At 38.9% G+C, this 25,331-nt stretch overlaps 1 protein-coding gene across 2 annotated transcripts in view; it reads left to right on the plus strand.

The window, feature by feature from the left end:
- The window catches only part of LOC111575561 (guanine nucleotide exchange factor VAV3), a 115,153-nt gene that overhangs the window by 59,033 nt on the left and 30,789 nt on the right, over positions 1-25,331 (plus strand). For both annotated transcript variants that reach the window (XM_055007070.1, XM_055007071.1), the window contains exons 3-16: positions 1,037-1,095; positions 1,281-1,346; positions 6,179-6,287; positions 8,108-8,209; positions 10,170-10,238; positions 11,046-11,149; positions 11,465-11,564; positions 11,902-11,997; positions 15,692-15,760; positions 16,549-16,635; positions 16,755-16,840; positions 17,477-17,609; positions 21,697-21,806; positions 24,949-25,050. In XM_055007070.1, coding sequence (XP_054863045.1) covers positions 1,037-1,095; positions 1,281-1,346; positions 6,179-6,287; positions 8,108-8,209; positions 10,170-10,238; positions 11,046-11,149; positions 11,465-11,564; positions 11,902-11,997; positions 15,692-15,760; positions 16,549-16,635; positions 16,755-16,840; positions 17,477-17,609; positions 21,697-21,806; positions 24,949-25,050 — 1,292 coding nt within the window. The remainder of the gene's footprint in view (positions 1-1,036; positions 1,096-1,280; positions 1,347-6,178; positions 6,288-8,107; positions 8,210-10,169; positions 10,239-11,045; positions 11,150-11,464; positions 11,565-11,901; positions 11,998-15,691; positions 15,761-16,548; positions 16,636-16,754; positions 16,841-17,476; positions 17,610-21,696; positions 21,807-24,948; positions 25,051-25,331) is intronic.

Here is a 25,331-nt window from a genome sequence, read left to right on the forward strand (position 1 = left end):
CTGTCATCCACATCTGGTGTGATGGACGTGATGCAGTTTGGTTACAACTGATCAACACTAGTATGCTTATCCATTAGAGATCCTTCTGGGTAAAAATGCTGATGCACTGACAGCTATAGTTTTAGTTTGTCACTCATGTTTCTGTGGCTCTCTGTCCTTCGTGGTGCCACTGTCTGTTTACTGGAGGGGGAAGGGAAAGGGCCAGTTGTTTGATCAGTATTGATCTTTGAGAGCTTTTGCTCCAGGGCAGATGTATCTACGTTTCATCTGTGATGTGTTGGCGCGAGCGTGCACACACGAGAAGAGGTTTGTGGAAAACATGAATGAAAACAGCTTTGAGCTTTGATAATACAGCTGTATTCACCAGGTGAGTTCAGAAGTGATTAGTCAAGCAGGTCACACACACACACACACACACACACACACACACACACACACACACACACATGCACATAGAGGAGGTCAAGGGCACTGGCAGGACTGAGCACAGTAGCGTGAAATTACATGTTATACTAATAGCAATCATGTCAGCCTACGAGGACACACGGTTACCTTCACAGCACGATCAATTACTGATCAGGTCATGTGACGCTGTCTTGCTGTTACTGTGCTGCTAACTGTTGACTGCGTGTCAAATGAGTGATTTTGCTGTGGAGGAGCCTTGTTCATTTGTCTGCTCCCTCTCATCATATTGGACAACACTCTGTGTTACTATTTTAAATTCATTCCAAAATATGGGGACATTAAAGCATATCTAATTGATGTAGTGTTCTAAATATATATGTACATACCAACATTTGATTAAAGTTGCTGTGTCCACCTTCATTAGCTCCAATGACATCCACTGTCTGTTTTTTCAAACAAGCTACGAGAGAAATCTTTGAAAATGCTGCCCTCATGTGTCTCTTCTTAGAAATGCAACACCAACACCCATACAAAAAAAACTCGGTGGGTCACACTCTTCCTTCTCACGCTTTTTTAAATTTAAAATAATATAAAGAATATTTCTAAAATGACATATGTCTTCCTCTTCCAGGTTATGGACACACTATCTAAACTCTCTCACACAGTGATTGCACAACAAACTGGAATCAGGTATGCCAAAGAGAAATGATGTAATGCAAAACAATGCAATTGTATATATTCTTAAAGGTATAAAATGATGTGATTATGCCTTGTGATGTTGTTTTATGCAAGCGAACACATCATTAAATGTACCACATAACAATATATATGAGATTTTAGGTCTACCACAGACTCCTCTCTGTTTGCTTTTACAGGCCTTTTCCTACAGAAGAGAGTGTTGAAGATGAGGACATCTACAACCACCTGGAGGACCTCATAGAGTATGTTTCCTCCCCTCCCTCTCACCCATAGTCTTAACAGGCTTTTAAGATGGATAATTATACCGTTCTCTCCTACATACCTGTGAACATTTTCACAAGAATTTCATTTTAGAAAGTCAGCTGTTATCTTCGTTTCCCTGCCATTTGAAAATGTACACAACGTTGTAGATCAAGGCGCCATTTGTTCCCTGGGTTTTGACTGGAAGGCAGCACCTCCTCCGAGTCTTTCAGCATGAGCTCGCCCCTCTCTTTTCTTAGTTAACCACAAGTTGTGTAGGACTGTGAATTAATCATCTGTTAGTCAAGCCCTACTCTGCAAAGCTTTGCATATTTAAATGGCAGATTTTTGTATTTAGAAATAAAGTTCATAAAGGGTTGTTTGAACTTCAGTTAATTATTGACAGATGTGAACTAAACCAACCAGACTGGTATCGGCATAAACCACAGCCTGATCCTTTGTTTACATCCGCTCTCATGTAGGTGTTGTAAAGGTAGAGCACAATTTGTGGTAGGACATAAGTGATGCAAACTGGACAACAGACACGTGATACAGGCCAAAAAGGTGGCTCTATTATGCATGTCAAGGGGATGTAGAATTGCTCTGGTTATTACAAGTTGGTCTCAAGAAAATTAACTCTGGTCAGAGGTCATTAGATGTCACAGAGGACTTTGTCATGGTGGCCATTTGCTAGTCAAACCCCAGCAATGCTTTCTGCTTGCCAACATGGAACTGCCTGTAGTCTGAGTGCCTGCCTCCTACAGCATTAAACAATAAGCATATCCAGTTAGTACAGCTAATCTACAATACTTAAAACTGAGTATTCAGATACTAAATAATAAGTAGCACAGATCAGAACAAGGGCATATAAATTTGTTCAGGCTATCCTCAATATGAACTGATGAATAGATTTGAACGTGCAGCTTTAGAAGACCTTAACTAAACATATGACAACAATAACTGAAACTCATACGACTGCCATTATCAAAATTCATTTGAAAGTAACAAAGATTGCATTTTTTTCCACTGAAAGCAAAAAATCAATAAAATAATAAGATTACACAGTCCCCCTCTGCTGCAAGCAGGACTTTTGGCACAATTCCATGCAAAGCCCTTTTTAAATGCAGTGAAGCAGTTAAAAAAAAAAGTTGACTAGTGTGTTTAATATGGATTTTTTGAATGGACTATTCTTGTGTCAGTTGCCAATTTATGCAGATGTTCTTGCCAATACTTTACCATTGTCTTGCTTAACATTGCGTTGAAATGAATGGCTCATAACACAGTGTAGTTGCCTGTTTATTAATAAAGCTTATATTAGTCTATTGTTGAGCCAGATTCAAATGTAACTGCCTGAATCTGAGCAGAAACCATTACTAATATGTGGGATACCGTGACTTGTGTGGTAAGTGAAGTCAGTGGAGGGAGACGATCCCACAGTAAAACCGCTGTTTAAAAGCCTCACACTGACACTGTGGTCTGGTCTATGTTTAGTGCTGACAACTCCTAGCGTAGGAAACAGCCCACTACTGGTAGTAACAGAGGATAGCAGCGGCCTGACAGCAGCCAGCAGAGTATGGAAGGTTTGATATGTCAGTGTGGATCTCACTGAACTCCCATCTGTTCAGTGTTTAACTGCCATCAAATGGACAACATATACTGAAACATACCATTGCACACAACAGGAGATCGAGCTTTCGGTTTATCGTCTTCTTCACCATTTAGAGCCATCTGTCAGCAGCTGACCAAAATAAATCTTCATGTCTGGCAAGTGAAAGTTTTGAGGATCATTATGTGTTTGAGACTGAATTAGAGTAAGCGCTAATTCTGTACATCTCGTGACTTTTTCGGGCCATCATTAGTTCAACTTAGTTTAATGCAAAAGATCTTTGTTCCGTGTGAAAATCAAATCATTTAATTTGATTCTCCAAGAAAGGCTGCCAGTGTGTGGCTGGAATAGGGAGTTTTATTAAATGTGGAGATGTCACTAAATAAGACAGACGTGCCATCTCACTCTTTGTGGAAGCTACTCTGGTTGTGTGTTTTGTGTTGAGATTTGAAGACCCATCTAATGAAAATCAAGGCTTTAATCATGTTCAGATGCCTGTCTGATGTTTTCATTTGCTTAAAGACATATCATGAGCAAAATAAGCAGTGAATTTCTGCCTTAAAACTACAAAGTACTAATGGCAGTTTCAAAAACACAAACATTCGGAAACAGAGATTTCAGCTATGAATATGTGAATAATTAAAATGAAATAAAAACACAAACACAGTTGCATTTCTTTAAATTGTCAGTTAAGAATTATCAGTGTCTATTGTGTTTGGATTGTCATTTTTTTGGGTTGTTCTAGTGCAGAGTTGGATGTGTGAGGGTTAAAAATATCATACTTTAACATTGAAGTATGATACCTATTAAATCTCAGGATATATTACCTTTAAGAACGTACTTTGTTCTATAGCTCCTTGTCAAATAAGAGATAAGGTGTCAAAAATATTTGGTCGTTTTACAGGGAGATGTCTGAATTTTATAGGAAGATCATTATTTTTTTGGGATAGACATTGTCATATGAAGAATTAACTGTGCAATTAGTAGTGGGACTCGTGACTGGAAAATGTTTTATTTTTCTGTGTCATTCATCATTTCAAAAATATTATCAAATGCCATTGGCTTGGGTTATTTCTCCAGACAGTGAGTGCAGTTACCTGCTGAAATGCACAGTTATGATGCAGTGAGTGGTAGATTTTGAATATTTTCGATGTTCATAATTCACTGTCATGCCACAAATTGACAGTTTCTTAGTTAACAGGTTTTTTACTGGGAACATATGGATTATTATTCTGGCAGTACACCAGAACTTTGGGTGCTAATTATGCATTCTGCCAGGCTTCACATGAGGCTGTCAGTACCAAAGTTTTTTTTCTAAAAATCTTTAAATGTTCTCCAGTAGCCAAAACTGTCAATGCTTAATCCTTGATTTGAGGGGGAATGATGTGGTCTATCATCCCCCTTGTTAACCAGCCATTTCCCCCTGTCCATCCTATAGTATCAGAGAGAGTGCAGGGGCAGAGAGGTGGTTTATTTGAAGTTGTTAGTCCAGCCTGCCTGACTCATTGATCCTTTATCCAGAGTTGCCAACTTTCAGGCTTTCAGGCTCTGACTCACACTCACACTGCATGAGAAAAAGCCTCAAAGCCCTACTTCATGAAAACAGAGTTGTATTTGTCTAGACATGAAGGTTTTTTTTTTCACATTTCAGCACTAATGTTGCACAGGAAGCACAGAAAAATGCCATTCATTGGCTTTTAGCTGTCAGAGGTACAAACACAAATCTCTCCAAAATCACAAAACTCCTTCTGTGTATGTTACCTCATTTTTTTTAGTCCATTAAAAAAAGCTTTATTTTGACTAAAACAAGTCTGCAACAGGTCAGAATAATTCAGCTCAATCAGTCATCAATTATAAATGTAATCTATATTTTTACAAAATGTGAACAAGAGCTTAAGTTGAGTTTGTTGCTTCCAGCTATTTGTAGGACCTTTTTTACTCTGAATTTATGAAATACCTGCAAGCATTTGGACACCTGAGGGTCTCCAAAGTTAGAGAGTTGTGTGCATTTATGCACATGGCACAATAGTGGTAACTTTATTTTTTGGACTGTTTTTTGGCTAATTATAAATTATCCTTGGCATGGGGAAAAGATTGATCACAATCTAATGGCAAACAATAATTCATATATGTTTTTTTGACTTCAGATTAGTAAAGTCAGAGTTTAAAAGCTATAGTTAAATATGTTAATCCTTATGGTCCCATAAAACTCCCACATGGAGCCCTGAGCTTGGTCAGAGCTGTCGGAAAAGTCTGATCTGTTTACTCAAGTCTACTTAAGTGTGAAAAGAGGCATTTCTGTAACTACATATAGAGCATAGCCACTTTAATGATTAAAATAACGACAAGTCTGTGTCAATGAAAACACACTGTACTGAGGCCTGCCATTAGTTGTTGTGGTTATTTAAGTTATCAGTAGGCAGGGCGCCTGTATAGCTCAACGCGTTGAGCAGGCGACCCATGTACAGGGGCTGGTCCCCGACGCAGCGGCCCGGGTTCGATTCCCGCTCGCGGCCCTTTGCTGCATGTCTTCTCCTGACTCTTCTCCCCCGTTTCCTGTTTCTCTCTCTCTGCGCCTATCTAATAAAGCTGACAAAAAGGCCAAAAAAAAAGAAACTTTAAAAAGTTATCAGTAGGCTATAGTTTGCTTAGAAATATATTTCGCCTAATGGCTATTCAAATTGAAATTACAATTGCAGTTATACTATCAGATCACCTACTGCACCTCACATGTTTATTCTTCCCGACAATAAACCTGCACATGTAGAAGTCCTTATCCATACCCTCCTGTGCAGATGTGCCTTTTTAAGAGTTTTCTCCTCATGTGACATCTCTTTTGAGAACATCTGGTTCTGAAGTACATGCATAGAAAGTAGAAGAACACACTTCCACACACACTGAGTCACTTGCTAAGGTACAGTAATTGGCTCTGATGTGAGCAGTCAGAACAAGCCTGTAGTGTCACACATAAAAATCTTTTCTTGCGTGCGGGTTCCTGAGCCACTTTCACAGCCATGGATTAAGTGTTGTCCCCAGCTAACAAGATTTGTAGTAAAGTATTAAAATCCACGTCTGTAAAAGCGGAGCCGTGTGTGTGTTTCTTTGTGACCCTTCCATGTGGTTGTCATGAAGAGTAAAAACCATTACCCACTCACTGTGAAACTCAGGATCAAACAGCAGCGTGATGTAATGTAATGTCACTACCATATACTGTCATTTGTGCCGCAGTGAGAACGGAGTGGAGGACGAGGAGGATCTGTATGACTGCGTGTACGATGATGAAGATGGTGGGGAAATCTATGAGGATCTGATGAAGACAGAAGCCATCCCTCCTCCGGTTAGTTCGCCTCTCACTGCCATGAGTTGGCCCAGAGTAGCACACAGCCCACTGTATGAACACATATTAAAGAAATACTGTAGCTTGACATTATGACATATATGCATATTCTCTTGTGGTGAAAAAATGGACAAATCAAGCCTCTATGATGTAGGTATGCTGATTAGCCTAGCCTAACCTAGCATAGCATAAAGGCTGGAAGCTGGCGTCAATGAATTTTAAATAAATAAATCTGCGGGTCAGCATCTCTACTACTCAAAAATTAACACTATCTCAACAACACTCTTTGGTTTTTGTTCTGGGTTAAAAAAAAAAGAGATAAAAGTGTAATAATTTGTGGCTTTACAGGTCACATAGCTTGCTACCTGTTTTGTGCTGCTCCTGCTATTTATGTGAAGCTAAGCTAAAGGGCTGGTCAAGTGAAATCATGGTCATTTATGTAGCACCTACACTACCGTTCAAAAGTTTGGGGCCACCCAGACAATTTCATGATTTCCATGAAAACTCACACTTATAATCAAGGGTTTTCTAATCATCATTTAGCCTTTCAACACCATTAGCTAACACAATGTAGCATTAGAACACAGGAGTGATGGTTGCTGGAAATGTTCCTCTGTACCCCTATGGAGATATTCCATTAAAAATCAGCCATTTCCAGCTAGAATAGTCATTTACCACATTAACAATGTCTAGACTATATTTCTGATTCATTTAATGTTATCTTCATTGAAAAATATATGCTTTTCTTTCAAAAACAAGGACATTTCTAAGTGAACAGTAGTGTTTGTGGCAATAGTCCTTAAGCCAAGTGTTTTCCAATCGAATAAAAAAAAATTAATAGAAATTATATAAATATAATTTTTTTTTACACATTTTAACAAGTTTGAAGGTTAAGACTAACGTCCTATAATATTATTTACTGAGTAAGTTTACCTGAGTGATGTAAATTTCACAATTAAGACATAGGATACAAATTTGCTTGGCTAAATTAAATATTAAGGTAAAGATCTTAAAATATTAGCGAAATGTAATTCAAATTAACCCCAAAAAATGAAATGCTATGGTTAAGAACCTACAATAAAACATTATCTTAACAAACTACTTGACTTATTTGAAAATTAATGTTTAGACCTTACAAAATTTTAGATTGAACCACAAAAAAATCCGATTCCCACTGAGCAAATGTATTAGCAACAATGGAGAGGAAAAACCTTCCTTTACCAGCCAGAGACTTCCAGCAGAACCAGGCTCAAGGAGGGCAGCCATTGGCCTTGATCAGTTTAGGTGAGGGTGAAGGAGAAAAGAGACAATAGAGACAGAAAACCAACAAGAGATCATAAACACTGGACAGATTGGTTGGACCTGTAGGTACAGATCAGACCCATGCAGCTCCAGTCTACCTTTGCAAATTGTTTAGAACCAACTATTACATTTTTCAGAACTGATCTAATATTTGTATGTATTTACCTGTTCTGATTGGTATCTTTTGCTCTGTTTTACCCTCTATCTGTTACAGTAGATGTGACTTGTAAATCATGGTCTTTTCTAGCCCTTTAAATCTGCAGATACCAAAGAGCTAATTTTGTAGCTTTGTTAGTTAGATTTTTGCCTACATCATTAACGCTTTGTTCAGTGAAAATCCCCCATGTTCTCTCATAATTGGCAAACAGCTTAGCAAGCATGTGTGACCATCTGACCTTGCTCAAAGCGTTGGATTGACTACATCTGGTTGAGGACTCAACAGTTTGTCAGCCCACAGAGCTGACACATAGTAACGGGCCCCTGTGTGTGTCTGTGTGTGTTTGTGTGTGTTTGTGTAGGCGTTCCAGAAGCAGGCGGAGATTGACATCAGGAGTTGCTGTTTAACAGAGATCAAGCAGACAGAGGAGAAATACACTGAGACCCTGGAGTCTATAGAGAAGGTAACAGATGGTTGTCATTGTGAAGACGTCATCCCGGTGCTTTACACTGACTGAAATTTGAAGCACTTCTTGTGAGTGAGTGTGCTGTGGTCAGAGGCAGCACTATGCAAAAGCGTGAAACCTGCTTTCCTGTCGAACAGAATGAGGACCAAGTGCTACTTTGAATACTTTCAAAACTATTGAACATGCACTGTAGGGGTTGAATGATTTTTCAGGGGAAACAGGGGGACTGAGAACAGATATTTGGAAGTGATATACTTTACAGCAAAAAAATTAAATCTAGGTGTCCGTAAGTTTAATTTTAAGAGAACTTTTCAACATTTATCCATTGTGCTGGTAGGCTATTACTTGTGGTGTGTAACCAATGACAGACAAAGAGAAGCAGAGTCGAATTAGTAATTTATTTTACCTGGGTTTGCTGAGGCATTATATTTAGAGGTTGTCTATTCATACATCCTATTCTCCTGAGCACTACATCTTGAGAACACCTTCAGACAGTTTCTTCAAATTTAGAGACAAATGTGAACTCCAGGATGACCTGATTAGATTTAGGTGGTCAGAGGTTAAGGTCACTGTGACATCCCATCTGTCTCGTTCTTGTGAACATCATGTAACAGAAATGCCTGGAGGCAATTTCAATACATCTGGCACAAACGTCCACTTTGACACAAAGATGAAGTGATTAGAATTTGGAAGTCGAAGGTCACTGTAACCTCACAAAACACATTTTTAGCCATAATGGGAGAATTTATAGTAATAATTGCTAATTATAACTAAATTCAACACAGATTTTAATAGGATATAATAATGAAGTCATGATATTTTAAATCTAAAAGGTCAAGGCTGGACAGAAATGGAGAAAAACTCATTAGTAAAGATGTAGAACAGGGTTTCTACTTTGTCAGATTGACTTGGCAGAGTTGGCTGTAGCTAATTTTAGTGTCAGAGATTATGTAAACAGGTGCAACAATGAAAATCATTAGTCTACTATTCTGATACCATTAGTTGTCAACTAGTTGGATAGTCGGGTTTCTTTTCTGTGTTTTTGGTAGTTGTGAAGGATGAGAAGTTCATCCACTGTTTCTGGGTCCAGACTTTATCCCATTAAAATCCATTACTGTATCAGTTTTCAGCCACAGTTTATTTCGTCCAAATGTTTTACGCTTAAATTGTAAGTCTAGTTTTCCCACCAATGATTAAAAAGTCACAAACTTTCTTTGGGTGCAAACGGTCTCACTCGGTTTGTTTTTATAAACAAAATGACAAAACACCGAATCAATTTGGCCTCGTTATCACCTGTAATATGAGAAATTGTGAAACTGACTCACTGTAATGACCCATTCTAGGGTATAATGGAAATAATAATGAGTAGTGTAACAATACTCCCAGAGAGAAATGAGTTAAAGCATGTATTTTTATTTTTGAAAGTAGTAGTGGGTAAAGAGTAATCCCAGCACACCTTACAACAAACTGCCCTTAAAGAGCAAAACTCTGAGAAAAGCCCTTTTCTTGGGGAGTTTTCCACCTTACCCTGCACTTTCACAGGACTGTAGGAGGCCTGCCATCTCTGAGTCTCCAGCCACAGCTACTTGTCTTCTCCCTCTTGTGTACGTTCACGTCTGTAAAAAGACCTTGCCTGATTTCCCAGTGGAGTGTCTCAGTAGATGACTTTCGATATGAAGTGGATGGTGGAATTTAGTTTGTGCTCGGCCGCTCCTTTGAGATGTAGAGGTGACTATGCGGTGGGAGTTTTCTGAGAGGAAATCATTAAATTGCAAACTCTGAAAATGAGATTATTGTCGTGACCCAGACAGTCCCCCTTGTTTTTGCTGACTGCAGCTCTTTGCAGCTTGGCCCCATAATATAATAGCGTCTCACGCAAAATGACTTTCCCACTCTTACTCTAGAGGAACGAGTTTCATTCCCTTGCATCCTCTCTCTCCGCCTCTCTCTCCTGCAGCACTTTATGACGCCCCTCACCATGTTTTTTACCGCCGCTGAGTTGGAGAAGGTGTTTGTGAATATTCCGGTAAGTCATCATGTTTCACTGTGGTCAACTTGGGGTCACAAAACTCTTCTTTTGACTTTTTCACTGAGGATAGTTTGACAAATCACACTAAGGGGAGCACAGATGTAAACAGTGAAAAAGCTGATGGCTTATTTTCACATTCTAGTGTCACAAAGACTGATTTAATTTTTTTAAAAAAAAAGAGAACACAGTGGTTCACACTTTAAATGAGTTTTAAATCCAGTGAAACTGTAACACAACAGAGTCTAACTACAGTCATTGTAGGCTGTCAAGAAGCACTGCAGTGCTTTGAGCTAAAGGCTAACACGACAATGGCAATGCTAACATGCAGGTTGCTGGGAAGCAGGGTGAGAGTTTCTGTGTTTACTGTTAGTTTTGTGTTAACATACTAACATTTGCTAATTAGTACAACAGATTTTTTGACAATGATAATTTTGATAATGTTTGCCTGTTATAAGAAGTACTTACAAGTTAATGTTGAAAAATACACACAAATTGAATTCAAAGAGACATTTTAATGTCATTTTAAACGCAGATGCTCAATTTATTTCTGGATAGACAGAAAATAATAGTCAGCTATTTTGATAGTACCAATTTCCTAACTTTGTGTTATGCGATTAGAAACTACACAAAATTCAACATTTGATGGTACTAACTCAGGCTTTAAGGAGCTCTGATGAACATTTTCCATTATTTTCTTGCACATATTGACCAAACTCTTATTATTCGTTTAGTTGAGAAAATGATCTTTCGATTAATTGACAAGGAAACAAATTGTTATCAACATTGTTTGCTGTTGTTTTTCAGGACTTGGTTAAAGTTCACAAGTGTTTACTTCTGGAAATCCAAGACTCAGTCCACCATAGAAGTGCCCAAAACCTTTACCAGATCTTCATCACTTTCAAAGAGAGGTACACAATGAACTTTATAACATGTCACATTTCTGTATTTTTCCTAGTGTCCCCATATGCCCTTAACATTTCTGTAAAGCTCTGTACAAATAATTTATCATACTGTCATGATATCTTAAGCCTAATAGTTTTAAGTCACCATGCAGTGACAGGTTTCTTTGTATCGTGCGCGACCAACTTAGAAACAATTTGTCTGTCAGCTTTGTTATGAAGTCGGTCTTAACCCAATCTTACACACTATTTTCAGAAAAGTGTAGGCACTCAATTCCTCTCTCTAATCTTCTTACTGTCTTTCATGTGTTCAATATATTTTAGATTGTTGATCTATGGAAAATACTGCAGCCATGTAGAGACAGCCATTGCCACCCTGGATGACATCTGCAAAAACAGAGAGGATGTGCGCATGAAGCTAGAGGTAAGTGGGTTTTTTTTTTTTAATGCTTTTTATTAAATGATCAATGAAAGCTTATTTACAGCTGCACCGACCAGTGTTCATTTCTCAGAGTGGTCAGAGAATGCCCTCAAGTGTGTTCCCGAGGCATTGCAGGCGATGTCACTGCAGCTGACAACATAAATTACTGTAAAGCTTTTATTAAGCCTGAACACGATCCTGCTTTCACTGCACGTGTTTCTACAAAGTGAAAAATGTAAAACTAAACCTTTTTTTATTGAGAGCCAGTGGAAATGGTATCCTCTATAGGGTCTATACATAATGTATACACTATTGGTTCTCTTTCTGTGTCTTTGTACAGGAATGTTCAAAGAGAGCCAACTACGGCAAATTCACACTGAGGGATCTGCTAGTGGTCCCAATGCAGCGGGTTTTGAAGTATCACCTCCTCCTGCAGGTAAAGTACTCCAAACTACCGATCATGTTTCTGTTCTGAGCAGTCACAAAGTTGGTGTTTCATCTTTTTGTAAGGTTGTAGCCTTCCAGGTAATGCTGGGAATGTTGGCAAACCTAGGATGACTGCATTTTTATCAACAAATGGGTTACACCCTCTACAGTTTGTCCATTCATGGGTGAATACACTGAGCGTATCACATTTATTGTAACATAACTTTACTAATATATCATGTAGAGTTGAAAGTGCTGATATTGATCTTGTTTATATCTGACAGTCTCAAAATGTATTTTTTGTGTGTGAAAAGTGAAATGGTATGGCATTTTGAGTGATAATCCCTAAAGATTTAACTCTTTTTATGTTGTGAATGAATCATTTTATTGTTATGTTGGATCCCTGTATAATAAGATTTATCATTTTGTCTGTAAAGATGTCATGCTTAGTATTGTCCTGATGACCAAAGATACTACAAATGACACTAAAATACACCAATGAATGCATAGAAAGTTGACAAAAATGAACCAAATTGAACCACACTCCAGATTGATAACGTTTGTACGTATGTTGATCTGATCATTTCCTGGTTTAGCTTCATGTTCTTAGTGAAAACATGACGCTTGAGCATGTGTGTCACCTATACTACCTTCATATTTGTATTAAATCAAGCATCTACGGAGTGCATTATTAGTAGCCGAGAGTGACTGATTAGATTCACTGATGCATTGTACCTCAGGGTTACTTTTATCTGGAAATAGTGGTTACTAGTTACTCTGCTGGTTTATGAATATAATCACAATTAACTGCACATCGACCAGCTGCAACATTAAAATACTGATTACATGTCACTGCATTTTAAAAATAGCAATAAATGTAAATTTAAAGCCTTTTGAAAAAGGGTGACTGGGCATTATAAAGATTTGAATTCTTGATATTACAGGTATAATTCATTGATAGACTAAGCTGCAAGACTTCTATTAAAAACTGTGTATTTTATACTGTCATATCACAGCTTTTGCCTCACTAAAAGATATCAGAATTTCTCCCACCACTGTGCATAACCAGCTGTGTAATTAAGCTGTCCATATTTATCCATCATCCTATATTTCCATCCCATATTTCACACTGCACAGCTGTATAAGATGTCACTTACTGCTATTGTAGATGACACTGTAAATCACAGTGACTTCATTGACTTTATGGATGACTCTTAGCGAATGGCAGAACCCCATCAGGGACTTTTTGATTCATCAAAGGCTCCATCAATGCCAATCAGTCTTTATGAGCAAGAGGACTCACTGTCACTGCTCTGTTCATCCACCGGAGGCAGCCTTGACCACGTTTCACTCCCCTCCCCCTGCCTTCGTCCTTCAGGCTCCTCTCGTCTATTTCTGTAGCTTCTTGGTGTCTGTGACTCTGAAATGAGCCGCTCATAATCTGATCGAGACAATCAAGGAGGAGGTGAGAGAAAATAGACAAAGTGAAGCAGGACTGAATTTGATGTGGTGAGAAAACCTGAGTGTAGAAACTAAGGATAAAGACAGTGAGAAGTTACTAGTGTGTCACTGAAGATGGAAACATTTCATATGTCAACATTCAATGTCTCAGAGAACCCCTTCTTCTGTAAAGCATTTTGAATTGAATGCATATAACGCCCTGTTATGTTTATTTAAATTTTAGTAAGTCTGACATGCATTTTTGATACAGTAGCAGATTTAAATTGTAAAATAGGGCAAAGACCAAATGCTTAATTGAGCTAAATCAATGTTGTGAGTATGTGACAAGAGCAGCTCTGCCTCCTTGCATCTGCTGTAAAGGTCCTCCATAGGGAGGGCCTATGGTCTGGCTGCTTCTTTTATTTTACTATGTTATTCTTACATTATGTATATGCTAATGTGAAACCTAGGAGGTGCAATGAGTGCAGGGTGGTCTGATGTGCAGTAGGAGGCTTTTTACAGAAGCAAATGAGCTGATTACTTAAAGTTCAAATGTTAATCTTTGAAATATTTTACTGCGAGAACCATCTGTCTGAATTCATGTGGTTTCCCTTCATCTAATTTCCAGCAGGCAATTTTAATTTGTACATGAGTGGTATTCAGTTTAGGGTTCACAAATTCAGACAAAACAAAAATGTCCAAAACAGAATTCTGTTCGTCTGTCATTTTCAGATTAAAACAAAAAAAAAAAAAAAAAATCAAAATGAAAACTTACAATTGAATGAACATATCACCCTTTGCATAACCGAGGATGGGCAATAATTTCTTTGGATGAAAGAATGAAAATCATGGACATTACATTTTTTATACTGTATTTGTGTCTGTTGAAAATGGTGGAATTTAAAATGACCTGTTGGAAATTTTCAAGACTTGGATGCAGACCACATTTCACATGTTTCAAAGTCCATTTCTGTTCTCCTAGTAACATTTCAATGCTGAGGAATTGTAAGTAGTCAAGTTATTTTCAGTCCTAAACCAAAAAAAGACTTTTCTTTGCTTTCATAGCTATAACCTAGCAAGTGAAGCATGATAGAAGCATTACTAATGCCATTCAGGTTGTGTCCACAACAGGGTTAATACACCAGTATTCCTCTATGTGGAAGCCATGCATGCTTTGCTCTTTCAATTCAAATTGCTCATTTACTTGTTTTCCTCGGGCAGAAATGTGCCGATTCCAGGAGGTTTCCATAAAACGTCCCAAATTAGGCTCTCTGAAACCTCTGAAAGCGTCTGATCTCATCACTCTCATGTTTGCATGCAACACAAATGTAACACCAAAAGTAAAAAAGGAAAAATATCTGTAGGAACAAAGTGATTCTGTTGTGTCAACATGGGCCGGGATCCCTGTGGAACAGCCGGGTAATAGCAAGCTGCACCGAATAAAGCATCCGCTGGGTTACTTTCCCACATGGTGACAACCCGAATCTGTACAACTAATGTCTTGTCACTTCCCCTCGCTCCCCGAGTACCTCTCTTTTGCTGTTTCTTTCTCTCCTTTTTTGTCATCAATCTCTCGCTCTTTCTTCCTTGCTGCCTCTGCTCATCATTTCTCTTCCCCCCGAACGTGCAGCAACACGATTCCCTCAATGAGTCCATCATGTATGGTCCCTGCTATCAGTGTGACCACTCCCTTCCCCTGTATCTCTGTGGATGTGTGGAGGTGGGAGCAAGCCTTGATAAATAGGCCTCTGTCGTCTTGCTAGTGATAATAATGCCCAGGTTGAGCTTGACTGACACCAGGGATTTGAGCAGTGCCAAGCAGACATATATATCTCCCTTAGCGGCTCAGTGTGTATCTGTGTGGACACAGTGTTTGTGTGCCTGTATGAAGGACATGCATGGCATCCTTCCTTATCCTCCACTGCTGAGGTCTAGATGTCTTGTTTACGCTGCAACTAGGCACTGGCAAGCAATTTCAGATACACACTGCGCACACACACACACCTGCAATAGATGAGTGCACACACATACACACTATCTGATTTATTTCAGGACGAGGTTCTTTTTGCAGCAAACCTTTTTCATTTCATATCTAGAGGCAAAGCCGCACATTCATGTGTGGCATGTGGCGGTACTGTATGCGTGCAGGATAACAGTGTTCATGAATATTACATGTATCTTTATTTTGTGATTGACAGACAACTTTTCCTTCATTTTTACATTTTCTGGGGTTTTTTTGTGTGTGGTTTGTTTTTGCCCAATAGGAGCTGGTGAAGCACACTCATGATGCCACTGACAAGAGTAATCTACGGACGGCTTTAGATGCCATGAAGGTACGCCATCAGCTTGTCCAGTTTGTCGTCTTTCACAGTCTTATCCCAGTGTGCATTGAGCGAAAGGCCCACCACAGCGTCAGCATCACTTTAATCAAGCAGTAAACAGTAAATAATTCATGTGAAGTGCACTAGGAGGAACACGCATACGTAAAACTACGAGATGTGCGATACACAGCTCTGCTTCAGGCTTCATGCTGTTCTTCAACTCAACATTTGGTGGCAGTAACATGCCAAGAAATGTCGAAATGCACCAACAAAAACTGTGAAAAAGAAGAGTGCAAGTTCGCAAATATAGATATAAACTATGCAGGATTTAAAGTAGTTTGAAAAATTGCTTATTTTTGTTGGACTTCCAGAATACACACAATGATATTTAAATATATCTTGTCTTTGTTTATGGCACCTTTAACGGTAATAATGTCATGGAAGCTTATTGTGGTTTCCTAAATAATGTGTTATCTGTTAAAGAAAGAACAACTTTGTGGAAAGTGACCATCAGAAAACTGCACTTCATTGCAAGTCATACATAAATTAAATTCATTTTAATACAGCTTTTCATGGTGATTTTGTAACCCTGTAAAGCTGCTCAGTAAAACTGAAAGCTGAAAGTCAAGTCACTCTCTATTTGTAAAGCAGAATATCATACATGGTCTCTTGGAGTTTACAAGCCTGTGTGGTGAAGTGAAAACTGTGCAAAGGGTGTTACATACAGTGCAGCATGTCCAGCTGCACTGTGTGTAACTAAATTAAAAGAGATGTTTTATTGTTTCCTGATGTGTGTGCAGGACTTGGCTCAGTATGTTAATGAAGTCAAGAGAGACAATGAGACGCTGCGAGAAATAGATCAGTATCAGAAGTCCATCGAAAACCTGGTAAGCCACATGTTTTGTCCAAATAATGAGATGCTGGTATCGTTTACACAGGGCTTTGGAAAAAGGCTGTTATTCCTGCCAGATCACAGCCCAACTTTGTCTTTTCTCTTCTGCTGTAGAATCAGCCTCTGAGTAACTACGGGAGACCCAAAGGTGACGGGGAGGTACGGGTGGCCTCGGTGGACAAACGAGCTAAACAGGACAGGTGAGATGTCAGGTTGATATGTTGGTTGACTAAATAACTGAAGTTGAACTGGAATCAGGTGCTGTGGTTGGAAACCTGCCAGACTATGCATTAGTTTAAGCCACTAAACCTGTGTGTTTTGTACAACATAAAGTCAATACTCGTGAATTACATACACAGTACAAGTCATGTTTTTGGAATTTAGCTGATGCCCCAGTCATGTATGATCTACAATAATAAAAACGAAACTGCATTTGCAGACGTTAAGTGTATGCATGAATACTGGGCTTCCACAGGAATGCACACTGCAGTTTTTCCATCAGACAGATGTTGTATTGTTAGTCTTATTGTCAAGGATTATCTTTGTCAAAACACAGGTCACCTGACATGATGAACTGCCTCCTTTGCCTTAGAACAACAGCTCGCTTGAGTATCTACGTAAGCAGACAGAAAAATGTGTAAAGCCTCGTTTAAAGTTCCTTTTTAAAAATGTGGTTGTGATCACACAGTTCAGGACAAGTGATAATATAGAATCAATCAGATGCACGCCTGATACTGCAAGTCACATGACTACCCAAAATACAATGGACAAAAAATAATAAATTATCAACCACTGAGTAAAGTTTTTTCAATGATTCTGACATCTTTGAACTGCAGGCACATCTTCCTGTTCGATGCAGCCGTCATTGTCTGTAAGCGGCGAGGAGACAACTATGAAATGAAAGAAGTGATTGACCTGCACCTCTTCAAGATCACCAACAACCCCACATCAGACAAGGAGAACCGAAAGGTATGCACACACACAAGCATTTTTAGAGTATTTGATTCATAGTTTGGTGTAAAATGTCTGTAAGCTGGGCCTCTAATGGTCGAAATGTCATTATGGTGAGACTTTTTAGCCTGACAAGGAAAGGAAATCAACCAAAACCCAAGTGTAATATTAATAATGATGAATGTATGAGAATCTTTATGGATGTTGTTCCATAGACTGTTAAGGTGAATATTAATTATTGTTATGAGCATAAACTGCAGTGTTCATTGCAATAAACGCCCTGCTGTTTGAAGGAGTTTCAGGAGTGTTTTTCCACACATAGTTTTTAAGGGCTATGGTGTTTCCAGAGTGTTGTAGAAGTCTGACAGGTGTACACCAGGCAATTTAATGTCAGATCTGGGAAACTGAGGGAATATATAAAAGAATTTTACAGATGTAACACATCACAGAAATAGATAACATTGCAGTACTCATCCAGAAAAACAAAAGTAATACAGAAAATACAGTGTAGGATCAGTGTTGAGTAGGAGTGCTTGGATTCTATCATGGTAAGTCATGGGAAATTCATTGTATTGTACAACATGGTCTGGTTTGGATTCCCCAACACTGTGCATGAGTAGGCCTCCCAGGTGATTTCAACCTCCAACATGTACCTGCCAAGGTACATGTTTTTCAACTTTCAGATCTGGCTCTCACCTTGGAAAAGATATTGGCACATCCCTCAGTCATTTCACCTTTTCTTTATTTTTCTCTTCTTTTCTGTTTTTTGGAGGCAGCACATCTCTAGTGAACATTTCATTTTCGGTTCCAAGAGAGTAACTCGATTCCACTTTTGGCAAGGCCACAGTGATGATGTTTTACCTCAGACTTGTGGAAACATTAGCCTCAATTAAATCGAGTTAATGTCAAAAACAAACAAAACTGGAAATTTTTCTTGCCTGCCTTGCAGACTACATACAGTATATTGCTCTCAAGTGCTCAAAACTGTCAAGACACATTTCTACCTTTTGTATTATACAGAAATGGAGAACTTTAAACAGTGAAAACAAGGGCGTTGAATTTAAATCCAAAGAAAACAGCTTATTACAACAGTTAACAGTGTGATTCACGCTTGTAACATTTTCCTAACTTTTATTTTTACCTATAATAAAGAAACCTATTGTCTTGACTGATGGTTGGAGTAACTTTGAATCCACAGTGATTCAGCTCATTAACTGACAAAGAAAATATGTCTTTAACATTTAGCTTTTAATTTTATGGTGTGTTATCATTTTCAAAAAGCAATAACCCACTTAAAGCTGTGATTTACAGTGATTTTATAAGAGCTAAAAGAGCTTTGGATGACATTTAATTTCACCCAGGGCTGTATGCCATGTAGTCCATCCTCTTAGGACAAAGTAGGGAGTTTATTCCGCATGAGGGTGAACTTCACTGTTGTTCTAATAAACAGCTTGTAGAACTGATAAAACAGTAACAAAACTTGCTTATTAATGTGCTGTGAAATAAAAAGAACAAAACAAGCATCTCATATAACAACCAGTCAGCTATAATGGAGGCAAGTCTTGCACTGTTGAGCCCATTATTGCCTCTTTATGAGTGAGTCAGCAAAGCTCCAAAACCATGTTGGACTCCTGACAAACCAATTAACAGTGCTACTTCTGCCTAATGAGCAGCCATAACAATTCATCAGATAAATGCAGGTTCATAAAATTGAAAGAAAATTGAGTCAACTTGCTTCTTGACAGGATTTTATAAGCACCTGGAACAACCTCTCCGCCCCACCGCTGCCTTTTGTGCTCTCAATCCCCCAATGTGCTGCTGAAAGGAGTCACATGCAAAAGTCATTCCTAACACAAACAATATCAAACTAATCAACAGAAAAGACTCTTAAATAATTTGGTACATGCTTGTTCCAGCACATGTTTTACAGCGTCTTGTTCATTTACCAGCATCATACGGAAACAGTGTCAGACTAGAACAGTCTGCCTCCTCCCAGATGGTGTTATCATTAAACCTCGCTTTGGGCCTGACTACACACGTACACACAGTGAATACTAAGTGCCAAGTGGGGAAAAATATTGCCAATCATAATGAGGAATGATATCTAAGGCGTGCCAGGAAACAATGATTTGGGTAATAACGATGCTGTAAATAGCAGACATTAGTAGGCTTAGACCCATATGGGTTTATATGGATGTATTTTATGACAGTTGCAGCCAACTCAGTGTCATTCACATTTGACATGATGGATAAAATGCAGTTTGTTTGATTACATATTTAGGTTAGAGATGTTGGAAATGAGTGTCTGAGCAAAACAGTAAGCAGAACCTTTATCGCATTTATATGCAAGTCATCTAGAGTTAATGGTCTCAAAGTCTAATCTTTGAGACGATGCAAGCAGGGAAGTTTGTCCAGTTGCTGTCATTTGTATTGAAACCATTTTTTCATTTTTTTTCGCTAAAGTCAATGGTTTGAATGTTTACAACAAATAACAGGTGGAGGGTGTTGCTCATAGACAAACAGCAGAAAACTGTTAGTGTCTTTTCGTACATTGTTTTGGTTTTACAGCTTAACTGCTTTAGCTAACTGTCACTGCTCTCATAGCGTCTTTTTAGGCCACAGTTGGCACCTGTTTCCATCTATGTACACTACCGTTCAAAAGTTTGTGGTCTCCCAGGCAATTTAATGTTTTCCATGAAAACTCACATTTTTATTGATGTGCTAACATTATTGGACAAGGGTTTCCTAATCATCAATTAGCCTTTCAACGCAATTAGCTAACACACTGAACCATTAGAACACAGGAGTGATGGTTGCTGGAAATGTTCCTCTGTACCCCTATGGAGATATTCCATTAAAAACCAGAATAGTCATTTGCCACATTAGCAATGTCTAGACTGTATTTCTGATTAATTTAATGTTATCTTCATTGAAAAAAATATGCTTTTCTTTCTTTTCTAAGTGATGTCAAAGTTTTGAAGGGTAGCGTATCCATTAACTGTACCTACTTTATGCTGTAGAGGGTTTCTCAGCTGATTTTAGGCCAGAGGTCCATCGCAAGGCAAACTCAGAGACAGACGATCATGAACAATCAGTCCTAGGGCCAATTTAGAATCACCAATTAGATGACCATGCATGTCTTTGCACTTTGAGGTGAAACCTGATCACCCAAGCAGGCACAGAAGAACATGCAAACCCCCCACAGAAAGGATCAAACCATGCAATCTTCTTACAGTAAGACAACAGTGCTAACCCCTGCAGCACCACACCAGCACATCTGTTTCCAGACAAGTGCAAAAAAAGTTCATGTGTATTTTGGGAATTTCCATAAAAACTTACATTACATGATCTTCCTGGGAGTGTAACCCTTTTAAATGCGAGAGATAAACCCAGTAAAAAGATAAAAACTGACAGAAGGACAGACAAACACCTCCTCCTCTTTACAAATTGGTAGCTAGATGATATCTTTGCTGAGCACAAGTCTTGGTGTCCACTGGGAATGTCTCTGTAGAGCACTGCTTTCCTTTTCTCTTTTCATTCAGTGGAAAAGATGAGCCGCTGTGCCTCCCTGACAGCACTGTGAGCTTGGCGTGTTTTTAGCCTTCAGCGCTGAGAGCTAGAAGTTCAAAACCACAACAAGGAGCCATAAAAAGTGCATCTCACAAGCATCTGTTTAGTGAGGCTATCTAAAAAACACATGCCTGTGTTGACGCAGAGGCTAATGGACTAATGTTTAGCCTTTGAAGTGGATAATGGTAGCTGATTACAGGCCCACTCACTACTTGGGTCTGTGCATGCTGTCTGATGCCCAGCAGTTATATGGCATAGCTACCTCACACTCCTCTCCTCTCCTTCACGCTTCCTCTATGTTTGTCTCAGTCTGTCAGTTCTTCCACCCTCCAACCCTTCAGTCTTTGTGTTCGCTCTCCCCGAGGCATCCCTCTTTCATTTTGCATCTCTTTGTCTCCATCTGTCTCCCTGCATCCTGTTTCGTTCAGCTCCTGCTCCCTCCTGCTCTGTTTGTCTTTCACTCAAACCCTCCATTTATTTATTCGCCGTTGTTGTATTTTCTGTTTCAAATGCATCTTTTTCTGTCCTGTTGCAGTGGTCCTACGGATTCTACCTCACGCACAACCAGGGCCAGAGCGGCTTTGAGTTCTTCTTCAAGACCAAAGAGATGAAAAAAAAGTGGCAGGACCAGTTTGGCATGGCCATGTGAGTGTGTACTTTCTGTGTGTGTGTGTGTGTGTGTGTGTGTGTGTATGCGTCTGTCTAGCCTGACGCTGTGATAAGAGTGTTTGTGTCTCGTTGTCCCAGTTGCATTTTGTCACAGCATCAAAACAACAGAAGTTGCTCATCCTGTTATTCAAGAAAGGCCACTTGATGATTTGTAAGGCACACGACACTGTGACACAAAGATGAGCAGATAATGACAAGCACTGACACTAAACTTTTTAAAGAGACAGCACATGTGACTAAATTTAATGAAAGCATCAGGTGTATGTTGTCAAACTGCATCAACCAGTTTTCATCCTGAACTGGATCCAAATTCACCCAAAGTGACTGTCAAAGTAGTTCCAAGAGGGACAAATGGAACTGTAGAAGAATAACTCTACCAACCATGCTGTCTCTCACAATGGTGACACATGGTGTACAGGGCAGCACTTAATTAATATAACTACAGTAGATTTCTAATCAAGTATTTGTGTATTATTAAACTTACAGCGCTAGTGAAATAAAACCACAAATGAAAAGACGCTGTAAAATGAAGGTTTGTTCGGAGTTATGTGAGTATTGCTCATGTATGAATCCTGTTCCATCTCCAGTAAGGTGCCTAGAGTCAAGTAGGACTTAATTCCCTAATTTCAAACCATGAAATGAAACTGTGATTCCGTTAAATTAGGACAACCATCATTTTGATCATCAAGGCAAAGGAAAACCTGAGAATATGTCTCATTAGAGCGGCAAAGAAAAACATTGAAAGCGTGTGCAAGAAGGGAGAATTGTAAAGCTTACAAATAGTACAACTGATGTAGTAAAAGTAAGTTGAAGACTGACTTCAATTTTGTTCGTTGTTTGTTGCACTCACACACACTCAGACACACACACACACAAGTAGTTAATACATGCCTGAAGCTAAATATATAATAATTTTAACTGTATATGAAATATGGACGTAGCTTTCAGGTCTGAAAAGTAAAGCCAGTACAAAACTGAACTGAGGCTGCATTTTTTCTAACAGCAAACAGGATTTTTAGATTGTAAAAGCTTTTTAAAAAATGTGAAAAACAAGGAATACTTAATTTCAGGATAATGCTGCAGGATAACATTTGTTGGCATCGATGAATCTGTTCAAGGTTTCTTTACATCCCTATATAAATAATCAGTGTATAATTACATTTCTCAATAAAAATCTCATTGGACAAACAAGATTATATCTTTATACATGAGACATGGATGATCATAAATAGATTTCCAATAAAAACTGAGATGTACTCCAATTTCCATGAAGTCCATAAAATGTGTGTGATTTCAGTCTCTCTGCTATCAGGGAAATAGTGTTGTCCAAGCACAACCCCTTTTCATGATCCGTGTTGGTTTTGCTGTTTTAGTCCTGAAACCTTTACTGCATAATTTCTAAAAATACCACAGGCCAAACCTAAATCCTCCTAGTCCCCCTGGATCTTCTCTGGTTAGAGCTGAGGTAAGTGTTATTGGATTAGATTATTGTTACACTGACTGCCATTGGAAGCAGCAGCAGTGAGGTGAGAGCAGTGAGGCTTTTTAGGAAGTGCAATTTCAGTTCAAATATAGAAATTAAAAAGAAAAAAATTCAGGCAGCAAGAAAAGCAACAGGCCTTAACAAGAAGTGAAAGACGAGGATTAAGAAGATGAAGTGTTGTGTGATGTGAGACTTGAGAAAACAGGAGCTTTGGTTGATTAACTTTTGGGGCTGAATTAACGAGCTGAGAGAATAGAGAGGCGTTGCCAAACAATCACATGCTCCCACAGCGATGCTTAATAGCTGATCTGTGAACAGTTGTTCTCTCGTGTGCTGCCTATATTTTCAAACCACCCACCTTTTGCTGCCTGACTAAAATTCAGCAACCATGAGGGGTGGGTATCACATCTCTTCACATGGAAACTCAAGATGAACTGTTGCTAAAAGACCACAGAGTGAGCAATTTATCCTTGAAAGAAAAGGACTCTGAATGAAGCTATATTGTATTACTATGATTTTAGTCCTTTAAATTCAAGTGGCTTTCTCTCAGTGCAAGCGTAGGCTGTACAAACAGCTTGCATTGGAAAAGGAACAAGGGAAGCCATTTCTAGCTAATAACAGTATTTACTTACAAGTGTATACCTTGGCTGACCTCAGGACACAAGAGAGGACGACCCTGAAGTTCTCTTTTTACCAAACATCCTTCTTCTTTAAAACGTTCTTCCATCTCAGCTTTATTTGTCCAACTTTCCATAAAACATGTTGTATCCCTTCAGTTTGACTAATTCTTGGAGTTCAAGGAGAAGCACATGTGTATGTGACGCAGAAAGACGAATATATGTAAACATTGTCAGCATGGCTTGCAATTGGAGCAGTGAAATCAAAGGAAGCACCCCCTTGAATTTGAATATATGGGCAAACACTGACAATTTCTTTCTTTCCTTCTTTGCCTCCTTCTATCTTTCTTTCTCACCTTCCTCCACACACATGCAACCATGTCCCAAGGGGCCAAGAGCACCTCTTGTGTTCATTTCAAGCAGACCTCGCCTGTCTGCTTGCAATTCTCTTCTTCCCACTTCAAAGAAGCATATCAGTGAAATGTTACTGTAGCCATGGAAGAGTTTGTTGGCTGCAATTATGAGTGAAAAAAATACTTCTTTTTGCTTTGAAAATTGACGTTTTCATCAAAGAGCACAGCTGTTTGAAAAGTGTATCAAATTGGGCAACAAGCATGATTTCATTTTCATTCAATAATTCGGTGAAAATAACTTGTAGTACGACTGACAACAGTGGACATTGTTTATTGTAGTACATGTGGGTGTGTTAGGCAAAAGCTTTGAGCCATCAGTATTCCCTCATAATTTATTCTGTTAACCACATTTTAGGTTCCTCATTTCCCATTCTGTACCTTGAAAATTGCTCTGTAAAACTTGGCATGCACTACCTATAATTCATATGTTATTGCTGTATGATACTTCCAGGTTCCACATTATTAGGTTTTCCTTATTTGCTTGGATCTTCTCAGTTTAGAAAAGCATTTCAGAGCTAATTCATTGCCTGAACTTTCTCATTTACATGCTTCAAACTGAGATTTTTCAGGAGTCTAATGTTTGTTGTGTTTTCCATCTTGTTTAGATCAAACATTCATCCTGAGAATGCGAATAACAACTTCCACGAGTTTCGCATGCACACCTTCGAAAGAATCACCTCCTGCAACTCTTGCCACATGCTGCTGAGGTAAGAGGCTAGTTATTATTCATGCAAACACACAAACGCTCGCAGAGTAGAAGCAGCACAAAAACTCTTCAAGGCTATCGTCAAACGTAAAGACTGAGGATGAGATGTAGACCCTTTCCCTTCAAACAACTGTCAGGACTCCTTTGAAAGGCCTCCGCTCTTCGTATTCCTCTCCAGTGTACCCTAAAAATCTATTCGTCACTTTGCCTTTACTCCTCTCTTCCTCTGCACATGTGCCTTAGTTACACAAAGTTCCTTTTGAATTTGCTGAATGGTATCGG

The sequence above is a fragment of the Amphiprion ocellaris genome, chromosome 22 (assembly GCF_022539595.1).
Source record: "Amphiprion ocellaris isolate individual 3 ecotype Okinawa chromosome 22, ASM2253959v1, whole genome shotgun sequence".
Taxonomy (NCBI): domain Eukaryota; kingdom Metazoa; phylum Chordata; class Actinopteri; family Pomacentridae; genus Amphiprion; species Amphiprion ocellaris.